Source organism: Nerophis ophidion, linkage group LG19, assembly GCF_033978795.1.
Source record: "Nerophis ophidion isolate RoL-2023_Sa linkage group LG19, RoL_Noph_v1.0, whole genome shotgun sequence".
NCBI classification, from domain to species: domain Eukaryota; kingdom Metazoa; phylum Chordata; class Actinopteri; order Syngnathiformes; family Syngnathidae; genus Nerophis; species Nerophis ophidion.
Window position 1 is genome coordinate 31,012,726 of NC_084629.1, and position 23,327 is coordinate 31,036,052.

At 39.3% G+C, this 23,327-nt stretch overlaps 1 protein-coding gene across 17 annotated transcripts in view; it reads right to left on the reverse strand.

Annotated features, from left to right (window-relative positions):
• The window catches only part of mycbp2 (MYC binding protein 2), a 158,912-nt gene that overhangs the window by 20,646 nt on the left and 114,939 nt on the right, over window positions 1–23,327 (reverse strand). For 12 of the 17 annotated variants that reach the window (XM_061879800.1, XM_061879795.1, XM_061879798.1 and 9 more), the window contains 16 exons: window positions 21,650–21,754; window positions 13,566–15,197; window positions 13,325–13,494; window positions 12,958–13,205; window positions 12,711–12,878; window positions 12,243–12,400; window positions 11,974–12,173; window positions 7,759–7,908; window positions 7,523–7,683; window positions 7,291–7,447; window positions 6,993–7,217; window positions 6,845–6,910; window positions 6,116–6,355; window positions 5,945–6,034; window positions 5,785–5,865; window positions 5,438–5,704 (listed from right to left, as the gene is read on the reverse strand). In XM_061879800.1, coding sequence (XP_061735784.1) covers window positions 5,438–5,704; window positions 5,785–5,865; window positions 5,945–6,034; window positions 6,116–6,355; window positions 6,845–6,910; window positions 6,993–7,217; window positions 7,291–7,447; window positions 7,523–7,683; window positions 7,759–7,908; window positions 11,974–12,173; window positions 12,243–12,400; window positions 12,711–12,878; window positions 12,958–13,205; window positions 13,325–13,494; window positions 13,566–15,197; window positions 21,650–21,754 — 4,118 coding nt within the window. The remainder of the gene's footprint in view (window positions 1–5,437; window positions 5,705–5,784; window positions 5,866–5,944; window positions 6,035–6,115; window positions 6,356–6,844; window positions 6,911–6,992; window positions 7,218–7,290; window positions 7,448–7,522; window positions 7,684–7,758; window positions 7,909–11,973; window positions 12,174–12,242; window positions 12,401–12,710; window positions 12,879–12,957; window positions 13,206–13,324; window positions 13,495–13,565; window positions 15,198–21,649; window positions 21,755–23,327) is intronic. The other 5 variants (XM_061879799.1, XM_061879797.1, XM_061879809.1 and 2 more) reach the window with 1 other exon arrangement.

Consider the following 23,327-nt stretch of genomic DNA (forward strand, 5'->3'; position numbering starts at 1 on the left):
GTCAGAATGATGCGAAAATACAGTACATACCCCCGAAATACATAAACGCCATTGGGCAAATAACCGCCCATCTCCTAATAGCCGCCCGGGGTCTGAGCCCATTTTGTGAATCAAACGCCTCTTTCTAATATTAGCCCATGTATAGCGGTACACCACAACTGATGGACAGGAATACTTTAAGGGGGAAGAAGAACAGAAAGTTTGACTTAAAGTTCAAGCTAGCGGTTGTGAAGTATGTGGAGCAGAATTCTGGTTTGGCAAACCAATACACAGCAATACCATAACAATGCAATCCAATTCCAAAACCAAACTTGACCCAGCAACACTCAGAACTGCAATAAACAGAGCAATTGAGGAGACACAAACACGACACAGAACAAACCAAAAGTAGTGAAACAAAAATTAATATTATCAACAACAGTATCAATATTAGTTATAATTTCAGCATAGCAGTGATTAAAAATCCCTCATTGACATTATCATTCATTTATAAAAAAAAATTTATATTTTTATCTTTATAAAGAAAAAAAAAAAAAGAACAATAGTGTCACAGTGGCTTACACTTGCGTCGCATCTCATAAGCTTGACAACACACTGTGTCCAATGTTTTCACACAGATAAAATAAGTCATATTTTGGTTAATTTAATAGTTAAAACAAATTTACATTATTGCAATCAGTTGATAAAACATTGTTATCATATTTATTATTAAATTATAGAAGCTTTTTTTTTTTAATCTACTACTTTGCTAGAATGTCAACAGACTGGGGTAGATCCTGCTGAAATCTTATGTATTGAATTAATACAGAATCGTTTTGAATCGGAAAAATATCGTTTTTGAATCGAGAATCGCGTTGAATAAAAAAAAAACAACAATATATTATCGAATCGCGACCCCAAGAATCGATATTGAATCGAATCGTGGGACACCCAAAGATTCGCAGCCCTAATAGACACATATACACATATATATATATATATATATATATATATATATATATTGTACGGTGTACCGATTTTATTACAGTATTGCGATACTAATGAATCAGTACTATACCATGGGGACAGTGTGGCGGAGTTGGGGGGGTGGCCGTGCCAGCAACCTGAGGGTTACTGGTTCAATCCCCACCTTCTACCAACTTCGTCACGTCCGTTTAGTCCTTGAGCAAGACACTTCACCCTTGCTTCTGATAAGTCACGGTTAGTGCCTTGCATGGCAGCCCCCACCATCAGTGTGTTAATGTGTGTGTGAATGGGTAAATGTGGAAATAGTGTCAAAGCGCTTTGAGTACCTTGAATGTAGAAAAACCCTATATAAGTATAACCAATTTACCATTTACTATACCACCTCTAAAAAGTACCGGTCCCCACCGGTCGTCATGTCGGCTTTGAGAGATGGCTAGCCAGCTAGCAGTTAATGTCTGTCCGCAGTCAGGAGTGTTTTAAGTGCTTCAAAATCACCAGTACTTGTCTCCATGGAGACAAATCAAGCACTTCCATGGCAATTATCATGATAGAGGTTGTATTAAAATGGATCTATAGTTGACAATTTCAGGAAAAGATTTTATCACATACAATCATTGACCATCAAAACGATCAAATTAACTTTGAAAACACTAATCTAATGAGAATCAAGAGCATACTTACTGAACAACCATACATGTCACACTAAGAGTGACTGTATGAACCACACCAACACTGTCATAGGTATGTGCCATATAGTGAAACCACACTAAACAACAATGGCAAATACATTTTGGAGAATATTTGCACTGCAGCGCAACAAAACATAAACACTACAGAACAAATTTCTATAATTCCCTGCAGCACCATCTCTTCCGGGACACTACAATATAGACAAAAGCCTTTGGAGGATCTACACCTAACATTCACTGTAATACAAACCCCATTTCCATATGAGTTGGGAAATTGTGTTAGATGTAAATATAAACAGAATACAATTCTTTGCAAATCATTTTCAACCCATATTCAGTTGAATATGCTACAAAGACAAAATATTTGATGTTCAAACTGATAAACCTTTTTTTTTTTGCAAATAATCACTAATTAATAAAGTTGAGGAATGCTCATCAAACATTTATCTGGAACATCCCACAGGTGTGCAGGCTAACTGGGACAGGTGGGTGCCATGATTGGGTATAAAAGCAGCTTCCATGAAATGCTAAGTAATTCACAAACAAGGATGGGGCGAGGGTCGCCAATTTGTAAGAAAATTGTCGAACAGTTTTAGAACAACATTACTCAATGAGCTATTGCAAGGAATTTAGGGATTTTACCATCTACGGTCCGTAAAATCATCAAAAGGTTCAGAGAATCTGGAGAAATCACTGCAGGTAAGCGATGATATTACAGACCTTTGATCCCTCAGGCGGTAACGCACCAAAAACCGACATCAGTGTGTAAAGGATATCACCACATGGGCTCAGGAACACTTCATAAAACCACTGTCAGTAACTACAGTTGGTCGCTACATCTGTAAGTGCAAGTTAAAACTCTGCTATGCAAAGCGAAAGCCATTTATCAACAAGACCCAGGAACGCCACCAGCTTTGCTGGGCCAGAGCTCATCTAAGATGGACTGATGCAAAGTGGAAAAGTGTTCTGTGGTCTGACGAGTCCAAATTTCAAATTATATTTGGAAACTGTGGACGTGGTGTCCTCCGGAACAAAGACGAAAATAACCATCCGGAATGTTATAGGCGTAAAGTTCAAAAGCCAGCATCTGTGATGGTATGGGGGTGTATTAGTGCCTAAGGCATGACTAAGTTACACATCTGTGAAGGCACCATTAATTCTGAATGATCCATACAGGTTTTGGAGCAACATATGTTGTCATCCAAGCAACGTTATCATGGACGCCCCTGCTTATTTCAGCAAAACAATGCCAAGCCACATGTTACCACAGCATGGCTTTGTAGTAAAAGAGTGCGGGTACTTTCCTGGCCCGCCTGCAATCCACACATGTCTCCCATCAAAAATGTGTGGCGCATTATGAAGCGTAAAATACGACAACAAGACCCCGGACTGTTGAACAACTTAAGCTGTACATCAAGCAAGAATGGGAAATAATTCCACTTTCAAAGCTTCAACAATTAGTTTCCTCAGTTCCCAAACGTTTATTGAGTGTTGTTAAAAGAAAAGGTGATGTAACACAGTGGTGAACATGCCCTTTCCCAACTACTTTGGCACGTGTTGCAGCCATGAAATTCTAAGTTAATTATTATTTGCAAAAAAAAAAAAAAGTTTATGAGTTTGAACATTAAATATCTTGTCTTTGTAGTGCATTCAACTGAATATGGGTTGAAAAGGATTTGCAAATCATTGTATTCCGTTTATATTTACATCTAACACAATTTCCCAACTCATATGAAAACGGGTTTTGTAGTACCAGTACAGGAGCGTATCTAGTCGATAGTACTACGATTACATCGATATTTTTTTAGCATTATAAAATCTTCTTTCGTTTTATTTAAATGTTTATTACGTTTATAAACTCAGGATGTACTGTATATCCCTGGACACGAGGACTTTTAAAATGACCAATGTATGATCCTGTAACTACTTGGTATCGGATTGATAGCTAAATTTGTGGTACCCTCCAAAACTAATGTAAAGTATCTACCAACAGAAGAATAAGTGATTATTACATTTTAACAGAAGTGTAGATATAACATGTTGAAACAAAAAATAAGCAGATATTAACAGTAAATGAACAACTAGATTAATAATTCATTTTCTACCACTTGTCCTTAATAATTTTGACAAAATAATAAAATTATAAATGACACAATATGTTACTGCATAAATTAGGAGACTTTGCTTGTTTACTTACTACTAAAAGACAAGTTGTCTTGTATGTTCACTATTTTATTTAAGGACAAACTTGCAATAAGAAACATATATTTAAAGTAACCTAACATCTTTTGTTAAAATAAAGCCAATAATGACATTTCTTGTAGTCCCCTTTATTTAGAAAAGCATCGAAAAGTACCAAAAAGTACGGAAATAAATTTTAACCACAATATTGGTATCGGGACAGCACTAATATAAACATATGTATACCGTATTTTTCTGACTGTAAGTCACAGTTTTTTTCATAGTTTGGCCAAGGGTGCGACTTATACTCAGGAGCGACTTATGTGTGAAATTATTAACACATTACCGTAAAATATAAAATATTATTATTTAGCTCATTCACGTAAGAGACTAGACGTATAAGATTTCATGGGATTTAGCGATGAGGAGTGACATATTGTTTGGTAAACGTATGGCATCTTCTGAATGTTATAGTTATTTGAATGACTCTTACCATAATATGTTACGTTAACATACGAGGCACATTCTCAGTTGGTTATTTATGCGTCATATAACGTACACTTATTCAGCCTGTTGTTCACTATTCTTTATTTATTTTAAATTGCCTTTCAAATGTCTATTCTTGGTGTTGGGTTTTATCAAATACATTTTCCCCCAAAAATGTGACTTATAATCCAGTGCGATTTATATATGTTTTTTTCCTTCTTTAGTATGCGTTTTCAGTAGGTGCGACTTATACTCCGAAAAATACGGTATATATATATATATATATATATATATATATATATATATATATATATATACATACATATATACATATATATATACATACATATATATATACATACATATACACATACATATATATATACACATACATATACATATACATTTAAGTATATATACACATACATATATATATGTATATATATACATACATATATACATCCACATATACATACATATATATACATACATATATATATGTACATACATATACATATACTGTATATATACATACATATATATATACATACATATATATATACATATATACATACATATATATACACATATACATATATATACACATATATATACATACATATACATACATATACATATATATACATACATATACATATATATACATACATATACATATATATACACACTTATATATATATATATATATATACATACATATATATATATAAATATATATATAAAATATATACATATACACATATATAAAAAACATAATTGACGCAGGGGTGGATCTTGCTTCACTATACAAAGTTTGCCATTTACGAACCCTATTTGAGAACCAGGTAAGGTCATAAATCGAGTTTCCACTGTGATTAGAAGGCCATAAACAGTTGTTTTAACGATTTAGCTATGAAAATATTGGATGTATATTTCATATTTTGCAAAAATTGATTCACCACAGCATATCCCCAAAAGCAATTGACACTGTTAAACGAGGGTTTACTGTCATCCTCCTCAAAGTTACTCTTGACAATTGTCACCTAGCACAGCAGAAATACCAAAGGACTGACAAGAAGCCATGAAAGTTGCAGTAATACTAAGTAGTTGCCCACCTGTCTCTGCACTCGTGGGGAGGCTGTGTGCAGCAGCGAGAATAGGTCCTGCATCAGCGTTAGCTGTTGGGCTAGGTACTGGCGGCCCACGTTGGAACCGCTCAGCGCCAGGACCATTGAGAGCAGCTCAAAGCAGTAGGCGTCCGAGGAGGCGTCGTCGTCGCTGGGCTGCGAGTTGGCGTTCTCTTTGCTGGAGATAGCGTGCTCCCACTCCTCCCGGACGCGCGTCGCCTCCATGCGGATGGCCTGGACGATGTGCGCACACACCTGGAGAAAAAAAAAACAGACAGGGTAATGTATTTTTCATCCGGAGGAAACTTGATCATGCTGATTTTTTTCAAGCTGACCTGTTTCTGCAAGTTGGTCAGTTTGCTCCTGCTGAAAATGATGCCGACCATGTGCTCTTTGAGGTCTGCGTCTGACGGGACCTTTTAAAGAACAAAATTTAATCAAGTTAGGTGGCTTTACTAAATTTAGAAGTATGTGGCACAACTTCTCAGTGCAGACCTTCTCCTCTCCTTCTGGAGACGAAAGCAGATTTTTCTCTTCCTGCTCAGGGGTGGGCTCTGCATCTCCACAGATTAGCTTCCCGAATACCTAAGTGTCCACAATAGAAGTCTTAGTGCCAAAAGCCTGACTGTGCCGGTGCCAGAGCATCTAAAACCAAGGAAGACAAACCTGCGAGGTGATGAGGCGAAACACGCGTAGCGTTTCAGCCTCACAGTTCCTCTGCTGGGCCATGCTGGCTGAGATCTGACCCACAATCTTGATGCTGTCGCCTTCCTTCCAGCCCAGCACCTTCACTTGGCGCACCCTCAACGTGTTCTCCGGTCCTTTCAGCTCCACCTTGATCACATGGTGATCGCCGCCCGGGAGCTCACTCGTCACCCAGCCCATGTGACGGGAGTCGAGGTCAACCTGGGTCAAAAATAGTTTAGGATTCTTGCTGTGGTAAAAAACATGATCAATGATGAGTAAAAACATATATATTTTTAAAAAGATGGGTAAATAGCGGACATCCCTTTTCTGACACCACTTGACGTAAAAGTCGGACCGCAAGTCTATCGGGTTGAAAACTTGTCAAATGACCACATGTTGGTTAACGTCCTACCTCACCCAAATACCTGACAATCAGCTTGACAGTCACAGTAATCCCACTTCTGACACCATTTATCACATATGTTTAAGTAGTAGTAGTAACACCCTCAATCTATTAGATTGAAAAACATATTTTTACTTTGACCATGGCCACAGATGCTGACATCCCACTTCTGACACCACTGAAAGTTTATTGTGTAAACACATTTTTTTAATCATTGTTAATAAAAACAACATAAAATAAAATAAAATTATATTGTCTAAATAAAGACCTCCTCTTCCAACATTTGAATTAATGTCTCAACTCACCTGTTTAATCCTGCAAAGGTCTTCCATAGCCTTTCCACACAGGAATGTCACAGATGTCACTTTGTTCTGTGGTGAACAGAAAACAAATAATGACCCCATGTCCCTTGAACACACTGTTGTGTTTTTTTTGCTGCTGTTTTTCCCTTACCCCGATGTCTCTGGAGTTGTCTACATGAACAGACACGTTGGAGGCGTTGATGCCTTTCACACAGCTGATGGTGATGCTCTTGGTCTTGTTCTTGTCCTCGTCTCCGGACTCCCAAAAGGTCTCCGTGGAACCGTCCGTTAAGCTGCCAATCATAGCGGGACGGCTGGACGTCTTCATGTCCACCACGCTGGTCAGGTCCTTCAGGCAGGTCACCAGGCACAGATCCTAGCGGTGAAGATGCATCAAGTTAGAGAATGTGGTCAGCAAAAAGAATATTTCTGCTGCAGTATATTCTTGCCTGGCTGATGGCTTCATAGCCTGACTGAACACTGATGTTGAAGCTTTCCTCGCTGTCTCCATCATCGGACTTGGACAGAATGTTGTTGATGTGGTGGAAAACATTGCTCTGGTGCAGGAATTGATGATCCGACTGCTTGAACTTGAGACTCCAGCACCTAGGACAGCGAGAAACAAGATGCTATCACAACCTGTCAGGGGTGAAAAATTGCTCAAAGAATGGGTGGCGGTACCTCAACGCCATCTGCTGGAGCGAGCTTCCACTAGGGAGTGACATCATAAGGTCAGAAATGGTCTGCAGGAGGCGGTGGAAGGTGTAAGGGAGCGGGTGAGCTGCCTCCCCGGCAATGACGATGTCGGACAGAGGGTGCTCGCACACGCCGAGGACTCGTTCCTGTGACAAGACGCACAATAAGTAACAATAGCCACCCCCTAAAAAATAAATCCAGTATTTTCAACAAACCATCACCTGTTCAAGGTTCTCTTTGTTTCCCTTGTTCTCGTCGTCTTCCTCGTCCTCGGGTTCAAAAGGAGATGGCGTGAGAGAGGCTACAAAATACCAAAGGATGTCATGCAGGGAAGTGGTCTGGATCACGTTGCAGAGCAGCCAATTGAAAGCCTGACGGTGACACAGAGGACAAAATAAACACTGGTGCATTAGAGTTAAAAGTTAAAGTACCACTTATAGTCACACACACACACACACACACACACACACACACACACACACACACACACACACACACACACACACACACACACACACACACTAGGTGCGGTGAAAGTAACCTCTGCATTTGACCCATCCCCTTGTTCACCCCCTGGGAGGTGAGTGGAGCAGTGAGCAGCAGCAGTGGCCGTGCTCGGGAATCATTTCAGTGATTTGACCCCCAATTCCAACCCTTGATGCTGAATGCCAAGCAGGGAGGTAATGGGTCCCATTTTTATAGTCTTTGGTATGACTCACTACCTACCGATCTCAGGGCGGACACTCGAACCACAAGGCCACTCAGCAGGTTTGATAAAGAAAAAGACCCAATTTTTTGGACAAGTATGTTGAGACCAATAAGAACAAATGTTGTAATAGTCGTAAGGAGAGAAAAAAGGAGTTGTGAAACTGTAGGGCAAGTTGGAATGTGTACCGAATCTAGTGCTTTTTTGCCATTGACCAAATCCCGCTGGTCCTACCGATTCACAAAAACTATAAGGGTGCCATTATTCACTATCTACATCATGCCCAGTTTCTGGCAAAGACAGCTCCATGCACTTCGGATCTTAGCGATCACTACAGCAGCACTGAGATTGGAGTCAGCCAAACTACCTTTAGGTAAAGTTGAAATTGACTCAAAAAAACGCTTAAATGTAAGCTAAGAGCGTTCAATCGATCGCAGCAGGACTGCTTCGGTATGTCTTGGAAGACGTATTGCCGCTGAAGAAAAACCGAGCAGTCCAGTTGCGATCGATTGAACACCCAAAGATGACAATGACCTGGATGAATGAGAACCTTCATAGACAAAAGTAAGTAAAGTAAAGCTCCATTCTTCAAAAATGCACCTGTTGCTAATATACATTGGCTTGGCTTTAGACGTGTTACTATAACCATTAGTGATTTTACATGGCAATTTTAACACCAACGAATGTGTTAATGAAAAGTACAACTAGGACGCATGTTACAATCAAAAAGCTGGTGCTTATTAAGTACAATACAGTACAATTTTTACGACACAACAAAACACAGTAGACTCATGGACTTCCAACAGTAATTGAAACTCAGAAATTTCACCAAATAACAACTGAACACCAGTTATAGACAGCCTTTTTTTTTTTTATTCTGCAATAAGAAATTACATTTTATTATCACAAAGAACTAATATCCATCAACACACAAGAAAGTACAGAAAATTGGTACCGTTGAGTACCAGTATCGATTCCCCAGGTATTGTATCAGTTCAAATGTGAACGAAACTCAACTCTAACGGCAAATCTAACCAACACACACCAACAGTTAAATAGCAGCATTTTAACTTGGAAATTAATTGAATAGACTTGTTATTAGTAGAGCATCAAAGAGCCCAAATAGAACATTGTGTCAACGCTGGAGCTAATGCAAACACAGCACCAACATAAACCAACATAAACCAGTTTAAAAAGCTTTTTAAATCATTTATCATTAGTAAATATAAGAAAGAAGAGCAAACATTGTTTTAGAAAGACAATAATATATATGTATATAAATACAATGTATGATTTCATAATTATACATATAGGTTATATTAAAATGTATATATTACCACTTTATATGGAATTTAAATGAATTGTGAATGTATAATGTATGTATGTATGTGTGTATATGTGTATGTATATGTATATATATATATATGTGTGTGTATGTATGTATGTGTATATGTATATATATATATGTGTGTGTATGTATATGTATATATATATATATAAGTGTAAAAATGTATATGTTTGATTTAAATGTTAAACTATGTATATGAGACGTGTGCTACATATATGTTGCTTATATATTGTTTAAAAAAAAAAAAAGTAATATAAGTGAAGCATGTTTTAGATTTTATATATTTTGAAGCTTGTTCTTGTTGTGATGGGGTAGGTTTATATAAGCGTTGCTTCAACCTACACCCTTTCGGCTCAATCATTGCTCAAATGAGTGTTTTTTTTTTTTTGTTTGTTTTTTTTTTTTTTGTTTTTTGTTTTTCTTTTCTTGTTGTTGTTCTTTGTTTTATGTGAAGATTGCCGAAATAAAATACATTGATTGATTGATTGATTAACTGACATTGATAGGCATACCTACCATTGATTGGCAAGTTTGAACTGATATACAGTATACCTGTGTGTATATATATACATATATATATATCTATATATATATATATATATATCTATATATATATATATATATATATATAGATATATATACATACATATACATATGTGTGTGTGTATATATGTATTAGGGGTGTGGGAAAAAATCGATTCGAATACGAATCGCGATTCTCACGTTGTGCGATTCAGAATCGATCCTCACCTGACCCAGCAACACTCAGAACTGCAATAAACAGAGCAATTGAGAGGAAACACAAACACGACACAGAACAAACCAAAAGTAGTGAAACAAAAATGAATATTATCAACAATATTAGTAATAATTTCAGCATAGCAGTGACTAAAAATCCCTCATTGACATTATCATTAGGCATTTATAAAAATAAAAAATAAAGAACAATAATGTCACAGTGGCTTACACTTGCATCACATCTCATAAGCTTGACAACACACTGTGTCCAATGTTTTCACAAAGATAAAATAAGTCATATTTTTGGTTCGTTTAATAGTTAAAACAAATTTACATTATTGCAATCAGTTGATAAAACATTGTTCTTTACAATTATAAAAGCTTTTTTAAAACAATCTACTACTCTGCTAGCATGTCAGCAGACTGGGGTAGATCCTGCTTAAATCCTATGTATTGAATGAATACAGAATAGTTTTGATCGGAAAAATCTCATTTTTGAATCGAGAATCGCGTTGAATCGAAAAAAATCGATATATTATCGAATCGTGACCCCAAGAATCGATATTGAATCGAATCATGGGACACCCAAATATTCGCAGGCCTAGTATATATGTATATATATACATATATACACACATATATATATACATATATATATATATACATTAGGTATGCACCGAAATGAAATTTTTTGGCCGAAGCCGAATCCGAATAAAATTTAAACGCTTGGCCGAAGACCGAATACCGAATAATGAATGCAGTTTTTCACAATTTTTTTAATATTGCATAAATAGCCTAGAATAAATATTTAGACATGTTTTTCAATAAAGTAATTTTTTTAATTGAATATTGACATTTTTTTTAATATTCCAATAGCCTTTGCATACATACATATATATATATATATATATATATATATATACATACATATATATATATATATATATATATATATATATATATATATGTATATATATATACATACATATATATATATATATATATTAGGGGTGTGGGGAAAAAATCGATTCGAATACGAATCGAATCGTTTAAGTTGTGCAATTCAGAATCGATTCTCATTTTTAAAAAATGTATTTTTTATATTTTTTAGAGCAATTGAGAGGAGACACAAACACAACACAGAACAGGCCAAAGATTCACAGCCCTAATATATACAATATATATATATATATATATATATATATATATATATATATATATATATATATATATATATATATATATATAATATATATATATATATATGTATATATACATATATATGTTGGCCCTGCGATGAGGTGGCGACTTGTCCAGGGTGTACCCCGCCTTCCGTCCGATTGTAGCTGAGATAGGCGCCAGCGCCCCCCGCGACCCCAAAAAGGGAATAAGCGGTAGAAAATGGATGTATATATATATATATATGCATATATCTATCTATCTATCTATCTATCTATCTATCTATATATACATATATGCATACACGTACAAGTCTGGAGTTTTTTGTTGTAATGTGGTGCAGGCACAGATCTTTGCACATCATATCAAGTTTTGGCAATGGATGTTATAATAGCTTCGAGTGAATAGACCTCCAAAATATTCTTCCAGTGACACATGCTGCTCTATTTCAAATAACTGCTTTACCTCCATCGCAAACACCCGGCAGGCAGACTTCCTAAGCGCATGCCTCATGGCCACCTCCAGGCCTTCCAGGTCGTGATGCTGGATGACAAACGCCAAAACTGGCCACTGAAAGTTCCTCTCCCCTTTGCTGAGGGAGCCGTGAGCGGAGATCAACCTGGACAGCTCCGGAGACGGGTGGCGCAACAGCGAAGAGCCCACCTCTGGAAAGAAAACAGGCGGATCATGCGCTGAAATTCCTCGCAAACATGCAATGGAGTAAGGTTGAATACCCGCATCACCGCTGTGGACGCGGCGTCTTGGCACGGCTTTGACTCTGGCCGGAGAAGGCGAGTGCTGCTTGTCATACTCGGAGGCGACGACAGAGTAAGACCTTTGGAAAACCGTGCGCTTGGCTGTATCGCTGTCTGTGATGGGGCTGGTCTCCAGACTATAAGGTGACAGATAACTTGTAATTAAACATTGACTGAATATTTTGGGAGTTACAACAGAAGTATAAGATGTACGGTATCAACAGGAATATAAGACAATGTTGCTTAATGTCATCAATTACCAATATCTTACAACAAGCATCCCTTTGACACACTTTTTTATCTGTAGGTCACTATGTTGCCTGGTTACTGGGGGGGGTGTGTGTGAGTGAGTGACAGGAAGAAAAGCTCTAACTTGTTTTCTTAGGACAAATACAGTACCATCATTAATTCAGGTAAGTACAGTAGTTGATCCTGTAGATGTCCTACCTCGGTGGCATCGATTTCATGTTGCTCTCTGGCTCCTCAAACACATTAGGACAGGCGTCCGGGGTGACCGAGATGTAAGGCGCGGGAACAGATGTGGACCGCAAATACCGCATCTCATCTTGGAAGAGATTGTCATCATGGTAGGTGCCAAAGTTCTCTGTGTGTTGCCTCGAGGAACATATGGTAGATACTCAAATATAGCTTGGTTTTATCGATAATTGCATCTGGATTAGAATGTTAGCGGTACCTGGCGAGTGTCTGCAGGTAGAGGCAGCTCATTTTATTTGGAAGCTCAGCAGACACGCCCTCCTTAAGGCTGGGTAGCAGCTGGGAGTGCAATGGCCGGGGAGGGTGGTGGCACAACATGTTGGGTTCGGCAGCGCTGCTGAGGGACAGCAGGAACAACGCGTTTGCCCGGATCACCTGGTGGGCCTCCATCGTGGGCAGGGCCCTTGGGGTCTTCACCTGCAAAGGCTTCTTCCTTGACTGCTTCACCTGGCAAGTAACAGAGATCAGGACTGATAATATTAGACAGGCTTTGTTTTGGAAAACCACCAGACCAAAAGACAATGGACACAAGAAATGCAGGAATAAGAGGTAGATGTATAAGCTACCTTCTCCCTGGCTGCAGTCTGCTTCTCCCTCAGGTATTTCTCCCGGCATCGATCACACACGAGGTACCAAGTGCTGCCCCCTATGCCTCCGTCTCCACAGTTGCCAGCCCAGCCGCCACAGAAGTGACCGATGCTGTTGTACCCCTGGCCTCCAGCGTAGCGGCCACAGCCTAAATGACAAAGGAGGACGATGTTAATCCTTTAATGTTACTCCTTGAATGCTAAAAACAGGTCTTCATACCTGGATGAGCCTGTCTCATGTGGTAGGTGACAGGGTAAGGATGAGATTCCCCGCACAGCTCGCAGATGGTGTCCTTTTCTGGCCCACCCATGGCAAGCTGCGCCATCTCTCCAAAGAGATTCCCCCTGGGCCGTACCTCCGCCTTTTCCCGTTTCTTCTTCTCCTTCTTGGACTTCTTACCGTCCTTCTCGTGCTCCTTCTTCTTAAGGATGGCGCTGGACCCGGGGCTGGGGAAGATCATGTTCTGGGTGGCGGCCTTGATGGTGGCCAAGGAGATGTCCTCCCAGAATGCCACCAGATGCTGCAACGTAAGGGGCAGGATGGACTTCGCCCTCATGGATGGATGGGAAGTCATTTCGTAGGAAATGGCGTCCGCTTTGCCGTCCTCGCACTTTTCCGGCAGTGGCGGCTCCTTCAGCATAGACAGCACCTTGTTTTTGTTGATGCTGCCCATTTTGGAGATGTCAGGGCCGTGCGGGGCGATGTTAAACATGTTAAGCGCGGAGGAAATCTCCAAAGAGTGGCGGTTCTTGAGCTTGCTTTCCTTCTCCTCGGCGCCCTGCCCTCCGAGGGAGCTGCGTATTGGCGCGTGTTCTTTGGTCAGATCCGGGTTGAACTTGAGGAAGGACGAGCAGGCCATGGCGTCATGGACAATGCCTTCATGCCACAAGAAAGCAGCGAATACCGCCCGTGCACATTCGGCCACTGACGGCGACATAGCCTGCTTGGCGGGCTCGCTGATCCTCTGCGTGCTCTCGCCTTTAAAAAGAGGACCGGATTTGTCCTTTTTTGGACGTGCATGCCTACTGGACGTTTTGCGGCCCACCTTGGGCGAAGATCGGCTCTCAAGTTCCTCCTTCACTGGTGCTTTGCCGATGCTGAAGTGCACCTTGCAGGAGGCCTCCTCGCCATCCTGGAACTCCAGGTTTTCGTCGTTTCCGTCGTCATTGGAGAGTAGAGTGTTTGAGGAACACACCTCAACTACTTCGCTGTGCAGGTTTTCTTGGGTCACATGTGGGGAAGGAACGCGGTTTTCCACATTACCAATCACGCCTTGATTTGGGTCCTTCGGAGATAGTTTTGGTTTAGGGGAGGTGGACCGGCCCCTCAATGGCTCTGTAAGAGAGATCTTCTTCTTTCTAAGCGTGTCTGGGTCCAGAGTGTACGAATCGGACTTAGATCTCTCTCTGGGCGGTTCAAGCCGGTCTTTGGATGAGGGGCTAACCTTTGGTGGGAGGTTCTTGTCGTATGAAGAGGAGTTTTGGGTGGAGGTGCTGGAAGGACTGGACCTCCCCGATGAGGACGTTCCTTTTTGTTTCGGAGAGGACGAGCGAGACCCAGCGTTAGGCGACTCGGCCCGATGTCCCGACGTTCTTACGTCAGACTTCAAGGCCTGGAGAGTGTTGTGATTAGGGGAGTGAGAGCGGCTGTGAGAGTCAGAGCGCAGTTTGGCCGTATCGGACCGCAGGATCACGGCGTCGCCGGCCGAGAGCGGCCCCTCGCCAGTCTTGGATCGACCGTGTTCGGACGTGCGGCCCCCTCGATTCTCCTGTTTCGGTGAACGGTTCTCCTGGCGGTGTTTAGAGGCCGGGGACATGGAGCGCGCACCGGGCATCAGGTTCCCTCGCTCACCTGGATGTCAATAATTAGTACGTCAAAACACAAAACACCAGAGGAAACAGTACACATTTAAAAAGTACATATAATGCGCATTTTCAGACTTTACATGCTATTTTATGGCATTTTCTTAACTATGCTGTACTTGTGCATGAGTAAAATGTACCTTGGGCTTTGATTTTGAGGTGTATTTTGGCAGCTTGTACTTGTGCATGAGCTATCACATCACTGGCTTTGACTTTATTTACTTACTACTACTTTATTTTCTTTGAATATTTATGTATATTTCTAGTCTAAGTGGCGGTTATCCTCATTAAAAACTGTTGAGTTAAATATATGACGCCATTAAGTTTCAATTTATCAGAATAAAATGGCAGCTCTACAAGCGTTAGCTTTGAATTTGTGCATTATTGTGAATCCTTCTTGTTATTTCTCTAATGCACTAATGGTTATCATTAATAAGTGGCAAGAGGAAGGATCACATTACAGTTAATGTGCTCGCGCATGAGCAAACAGACATTATGCTTTCACTTTGTGGGTTATTTTTTAATATTTCTGTTTATTTCTATTATGCATGGGATCAATTCCCGGCCTGAGCATTTTTGGATGCCCAGTGCCAGTCCCAAGCCTGGAAACCTGGGATTAATTTGGTTAATTGTTAGGAAGGGTATCCATCCAGGGTAAAAACAGTAAGCTAAAGAAATACGTGCAATTAAATTTCTGTGGCAACCCGTGCAGGAGGAGAAAAAAATAATGCAGGGTGGCATTTTACACCAATAAAAAATAAAAATAAAAACATAATATATATATATATATATATATATATATATATATATATATATATATATATATATATACACACACATTACAAATATATATATATATATATATATATTTATATACATATATATATATATACACACACATATATATTATATACATACATACATATATTATATACATATATACACATACAAACACACATACATACAGTGGGGCAAAGAAGTATTTAGTCAGCCACCAATTGTGCAAGTTCTCCCACTTAAAATGATGACAGAGATCTGTAATTTTCATCATAGGTACACTTCAAGTGTGAGAGACAGAATGTGAAAAAAAAAATCCAGGAATTCACATTGCAGGAATTTTAAAGAATTTATTTATAAATTATGGTGGAAAATATGTATTTGGTCAATAACAAAAATTCAAATCAATACTTTGTAATATAACCTTTGTTGGCAAGAACAGGGGTCTTTACCAGGTTTGCACACTCAGTAGCTGGTATTTTGGCCCATTCCTCTATGCAAATCTTCTCGAGAGAAGTGATGTTTTGGTGCTGTCGCCGAGCAACACAGACTTTCAACTCCCTCCACAGATTTTCTATGTTGTTGAGGTCTGGAGACTGGCTAGGCCATTCCAGGACTTTCAAATGCTTCTTACGGAGCCACTCCTTTGTTGCCCGGGCGGTGTGTTTGGGATCATTGTCATGCTGGAAGACCCAGCCACGCTTCATCTTCAAAGCTCTTACTGATGGAAGGTTTTGGCTCAAAATCTCACGATACATGGCCCCATTCATTCTTTCCTTAACACGGATCAGTCGTCCTGTCCCCTTAGCAGAAAAACAACCCCAAAGCATGATGTTTCCACCCCCATGCTTCACAGTAGGTGTGGTGTTCTTGGGATGCAACTCAGTATTCTTCTTCCTCCAAACACGACGAGTTGAGTTTATACCAAAAAGTTCTATTTTGGTTTCATCTGACCACATGACATTTTCCCAATCCTCTGCTGTATCATCCATGTGATCTCTGGCAAACTTCAGACGGGCCAGGACATGCACTGGCTTAAGCAGGGGGACACGTCTGGCACTGCAGGATTTGATGGTAACCTTTGTTACTTTGGTCCCAGCTCTCTGCAGGTCATTCACCAGGTCCCCCCGTGTAGTTCTGGGATTTTTGCTCACCATTCTCATGATCATTTTGACCCCACGGGATGAGATCTTGCGTGGAGCCCCAGATCGAGGGAGATTATCAGTGGTCTTGTATGTCTTCCATTTTCTGATAATTGCTCCCACAGTTGATTTTTTCACACCAAGCTGCTTGCCTATTGTAGATTCACTCTTCCCAGTCTGGTGCAGGTCTACAATTCTTTTCCTGGTGTCCTTCTACAGCTCTTTGGTCTTAGCCATAGAGGAGTTTGGAGTCTGACTGTTTGAGGTTGTGGACAGGTGTCTTTCATACAGATAACAAGTTCAAACAGGTTCCATTAATACAGGTAACCAGTGGAGAACAGAAGAGCTTCTTAAAGAAGAAGTCACAGGTCTGTGAGAGCCAGAGATCTTCCTTGTTTGAAGTGACCAAATACTTATTTTCCACCATAATTTACAAATAAATTCTTTAAAATTCCTAAAATGCGAATTCCTGGATTTTTTCCCCCACATTCTGTCTCTCACAGTTGAAGTGTACCTATGATGAAAATTACAGACCTCTGTCATCATTTTAAGTGAGAGAACTTGCACAATCGGTAGCTGACTAAATACTTTTTTGCCCCACTGTATATACATACACATATGCACACTATATATGCAGTATAAACATATATGTATTCATATTGACATATATACTGAATGTATATGTCTATATATACTTTATATATGTCCATACATACTATAGACATATATATGGATATATATACATTTTATATACACAAATACAGTATAAATACAGATACATACATAAACATACATACAAATAAATAGACGTATATACATACATACATACGTACATATATACACTCCCGATCAAATGTTTACATACACTTGTAACGAACATAATGTCATGGCTGTCTTGAGTTTCCAAAAATTTCTACAACTCTTATTTTTTGTGATAGATGATTGGACCGCATACTTTTTGGTCACAAGAAACATTCATGAAGTTTGATTCTTTTATGAAATGATTATGGGTCTACTGAAAATGTGACCAAATCTGCTGGGTCAAAAGTATACATACAGCAATGTTAATATTGGTTACAAGTCCCGTTGCATGTCCCTCACTGGAATAAGGCACTTTTTGTAGCCATCCACAAGCTTCTGGTTGAATTTTTGACCACTCCTCTTGACAAAATTGGTGCAGTTCAGTTAATTGTGTTGGTTTTCTGGCATGGACTTGTTTCTTCAGCATTGTCCACATGTTTAAGTCAGGACTTTGGGAAGGCCATTTTAAAACTTTCATTCTAGAGTGATTTAGTCATTCCTTTACTACTTTTGACATGTGTTTGAGGTCATTGTCCTGTTGGAACACCTAACTGTGCCCAAGACCCAACATGCGGGCTGATGAATTTAGGTTGTCCTGACGAATTTAGAGATGAACCTCCTTTTTCATTGTTCCATTTAAAGCACCAATTCTATTGGCAAAATAGGCCCAGAGCATAATACTACAACCACCATGCTTGACGGTTGGGATGGTGTTTCTAGGATTAAAGGCCTTACCTTTTCTCCTCCAAACATATTGCTGGGTATAATGTCCAAAGAGAACTTTCCTCCAGAAGGTTTTGTTTTTGTCCATGTGATGTCAGATGAAACAAAAATTTGGCTGTTTGCTGTTTGGCCACAATACCCAGCAATATGTTTGGAGGACAAAAGGTGAGGCCTCTAATCCCAGGATTACCATGCCTACCGGTGCTGCTTTAAATGGGACAGTGAAAAAAAGAGTTTTACTTCCAAATTCTTCAGCACAACCTAAATTCATCAGTTTGGAGGTTGGGTCTTGGGCGCAGTTGGGTGTTTCAACAGGATAATGACCTCAAATACACGTCAAAAGTGGTAAAGGAATCAATCAATCAATGTTTACTTATATAGCCCTAAATCACTAGTGTCTCAAAGGGCTGCACAAACCACAACACAAACCACTACGACATCCTCGGTAGGCCCACATAAGGGCAAGGAAAACTCACACCCAGTGGGACGTCGGTGGCAATGATGACTATGAGAACCTTGGAGAGGAGGAAAGCAATGGATGTCGAGCGGGTCTAACATGATACTGTGAAAGTTCAATCCATAATGGATCCAACACAGTCGCGAGAGTCCAGTCCAAAGCGGATCCAACACAGCAGCGAGAGTCCCATTCACAGCGGAGCCAGCAGGAAAACATCCCAAGCGGAGGCGAATCAGCAGCGCAGAGATGTCCCCAGCCGATACACAGGCGAGCAGTACATGGCCACCGGATCGGACCGGACCCCCTCCACAAGGGAGAGTGGGACATAGGAGAAAAAGAAAAGAAACAGCAGATCAACTGGTCTAAAAAGGGAGTCTATTTAAAGGCTAGAGTATACAAATGAGTTTTAAGGTGAGACTTAAATGCTTCTACATAGGATGCATCTCGAACTTTTACCGGGAGGGCATTCCAGAGTACTGGAGCCTGAAATGAAAACGCTCTATAGCCCGCAGACATTTTTTGGGCTTTGGGAATCACTAATAAGCCGGAGTCCTTTGAACGCAGATTTCTTGCCGGGACATATGGTACAATACAATCGGCAAGATAGGATGGAGCTAGACCGTGTAGTATTTTATACGTAAGTAGTAAAACCTTAAAGTCACATCTTAAGTGCCCAGGAAGCCAGTGCAGGTGAGCCAGTACAGGCGTAATGTGATCAAACTTTCTTGTTCTTGTCAAAAGTCTAGCAGCCGCATTTTGTACCAACTGTAATCTTTTAATGCTAGACATGGGGAGACCCAAAAATAATACATGGTGGTTGTAGTATTATGCTCAGGGACTATTTTGCTGCCAATAGAATTGGTGCTTTAAATGGAACAATGAAAAAGGAGGTTTATCTCTAAATTCGTCAGGACAACCTAAATTCATCAGCCCGCATGTTGGGTCTTGGGCACAGTTAGGTGTTCCAACAGGACAATGACCTCAAACACACGTCAAAAGTGGTAAAGAAATGGCTAAATCACGCTACAATGAAAGTTTTAAAATGGCCTTCCCAAAGTCCTGACTTAAACGTGTGGACAATGCTGAAGAAACAAGTCCATGCCAGACAACCAACACATTTAGCTGAACTGCACCAATTTTGTCAAGAGGAGTGGTCAAAAATTCAACCAGAATGGCGAATTCAGGCTAGAGTTAAGGTTTTAGACAGGCCTTCCCAAAGTTCTGACTTAAACATGTTGACAATGCTGAAGAAACAAGTATATGTCAGAAAACCAACACATTTAGCTGAACTGCACCAATTTTGTCAAGAGGAGTGGTCAAAAATTCAACCAGAAGCTTGCCAAAAGCTTGTGGATGGCTACCAAAAGCGCCTTTTTCAAGTGAGGGACATGCAAAGGTACATGTAAACAAATATTAACATTGCTGTATGTATACTTTTCACCCAACAGATTTGGTCACATTTTCAGTAGACTCATAATAAATTCATAAAAGAATTAAACTTCATGAATGTTTTTTGTGACCAACAAGTATGTGCTCCAATCATTCTATTACAAAAAAATAAGAGTAGTAGAAAGTATTGGAAACTCAAGACAGCCATGACATTATGTTCTTTACAAGTGTATGTAAACTTTTGATCGCAATTGTATATTTATATACATACATATACAAACATATATATTTATATACATATATACACAAATTGATATTCATACATATATGCATATACATATATATACATGCATATATACACATACATATCTATATATATACACATGTATATATATACTGTATACACAATCACATACATATCTATATATACATACATAAATACATACATATATTTATATATATATACATGTATATATATTTATAGATATATACATGTATATATATATATATATATATATATATATATATATATATATATATATATATATATATACACACACACTGTATACACATACATATCTATATATACATACATATATATATACACACATATACATATGAATATATATATACAATTAAGAAAATATTGCAAATGTAATTAAATGAAAAAAGCATAATTGTCTAACAGATCCTGCTGTGTGTGCTTGTACAGTACTATAATTCAGCACGGTATGGAGCACATCAAAGTAATTCCCAAAAACTTTTTAGAAACTATTTATATTTAAAATAAGTTTAAAAAAATGATTTTGCTCAAAAATTATCTACTGCATTAGGTCTGAAAAATTAACAAGTTAGATATATCCCCAACAAGATTACACACCGAGATGTGACATAAAAACCATGTAAACTGGTGTAAAAGGTAGAAAGACAAAATATGTTCAACCTGGAAAGATGGAGGATGTGCATGAGTATGTACTGAGTGGTTTTGTCATGATTAGAACACTGCATTTCAACAAGAGTAGCATTTTGGAAAGGGCAAACGCTTAAACCACGTTGCAAACGTTAATGGCAAGCACATGAAACCCGCATTCCTTCTACCCACCCTCTGATGAATCTGAAGGGAGGCATGCATGATCTTCTTTGATTACCCACCCTTTTGCCTCAGAGCGAGAGATGAGAGAGCGGTACCATGCCCAGCCGCGGACACGCTGCTTTTGTGCACACGTTCGCGAGAAGCAAGGCTGCGTGCTGAACCATCTACAGCGGAGAACAATGGCAGGTAAACAAAACATGGAATGCGGACGAGGCCACCGGAGCAAGGGAGAAAGAGAGAGCACAAAAGAGGCAATGGGCTCAAAAAGGCAATGCATTTAATGTTAGAGGAGAAGAATGATAACAAAACACAGGTAGAAAATAAGTAGCACGACCAGAAATGACAGTAAGAAACAGAGCTGCTTGAAATTGTGTCATTGTCTATTGCACTGACTAACAAGTTATATGACAGCTAAAACTACTTTTGTGTGCAATTGCAGCAAGGTTTGGATAGGCAATGAATGCAAATACTAGAGACGATCAATCTGCAATGGATGCCAAATGCAGGAAAAGTCTCAACAATCATCAAAGCAAGCAAAAAATACATAAAACAAAAAAACACATAAAAAATAATTCAGCCTCTTAAATCAGCGCAAGCCAATGTCAGTCCATTTGAACAGGACCTTGCACTTCAAAATGAATCGAAATCTTGTTTTTAAGAAAGGTGGACTAACATATTTCCTCATATAGTGGCCTAGATTTTCTGTTTACTTATATAGCAGGCATTTATTTTTGTTTAAAAAATATTTTTAAGTTAAAGTTAAAGTAACTTAAATAGAACGTACTTTGATGGCACTATCGGCAAGTGGGAAAAGTGTTGGAGCCTTCAATCTAGCAGAATTATGCAATGGCAATGCTTGATGTTTAATTTCATTTTGTCAATACAATACTATATGACTACCGGTATACTAATTGTAACTGGATGTAAAATTACAATGAGAGGAATATTTATTTACAGCATTAAAAATATGCATTTTGGGGGCTTTAAGTTTTTCGCCATTTGTGGCAGGTCTTAAAACTAACCTCAGCAAATATTTATTAAATATGTTTTTAATTTTCCATCCATCCATCCATTTCCTACCGCTTGGCCCTTTTGGGGTCGCGGCGTGTACTGCAGCCTATCTCAGCTTTTTTAATGCAAATAAATTTAAATCAAATCCAACTAAATCAAATGAATGCCCATTTCAAAAATTGATTCTCTATGGCTGACACTGTAGTTGATTTATATTTGGCCTTACAGCTGACAGAGGGAGGTAGCAGCTAACTGTGTGTGTCAATACACAGTGTGGAGCCGCTCACCTGGGTTATCAATCATCGTCTCCATTGCGGCAAACAAGCTACATTTCTCTCATGTTTTATTAGGATAAGACTTGTTTTATTTTTTATTCATCCCACAATTGGGAAATGACATAATTACATATGGAGGAAGCCAAGACAAGAAGCCCAGTGGCCTTGTCGTTCGAGTGTCCACCCTGAGACCGGAAGGTCGTGAGTTCAAACCCCGGCCGAGTTATACCAAAGACTATAAAAATGGGACCCATTGCCTCCCTGCATGGCACTCAAGCGTGGCGCACGCTGCTGCTCACTGCTCCCTTCACCTCCCAAGGGGTGAACATGTGGATGGGTCAAATGCAGAGGACTAATTTCACCACACCCAGTGTGTGGGTGACGATCATTGGGACTTTTAACTTTAACTTAACTTTAATCGCTAAGCTAGCTTGAAACAACACAAGAAATA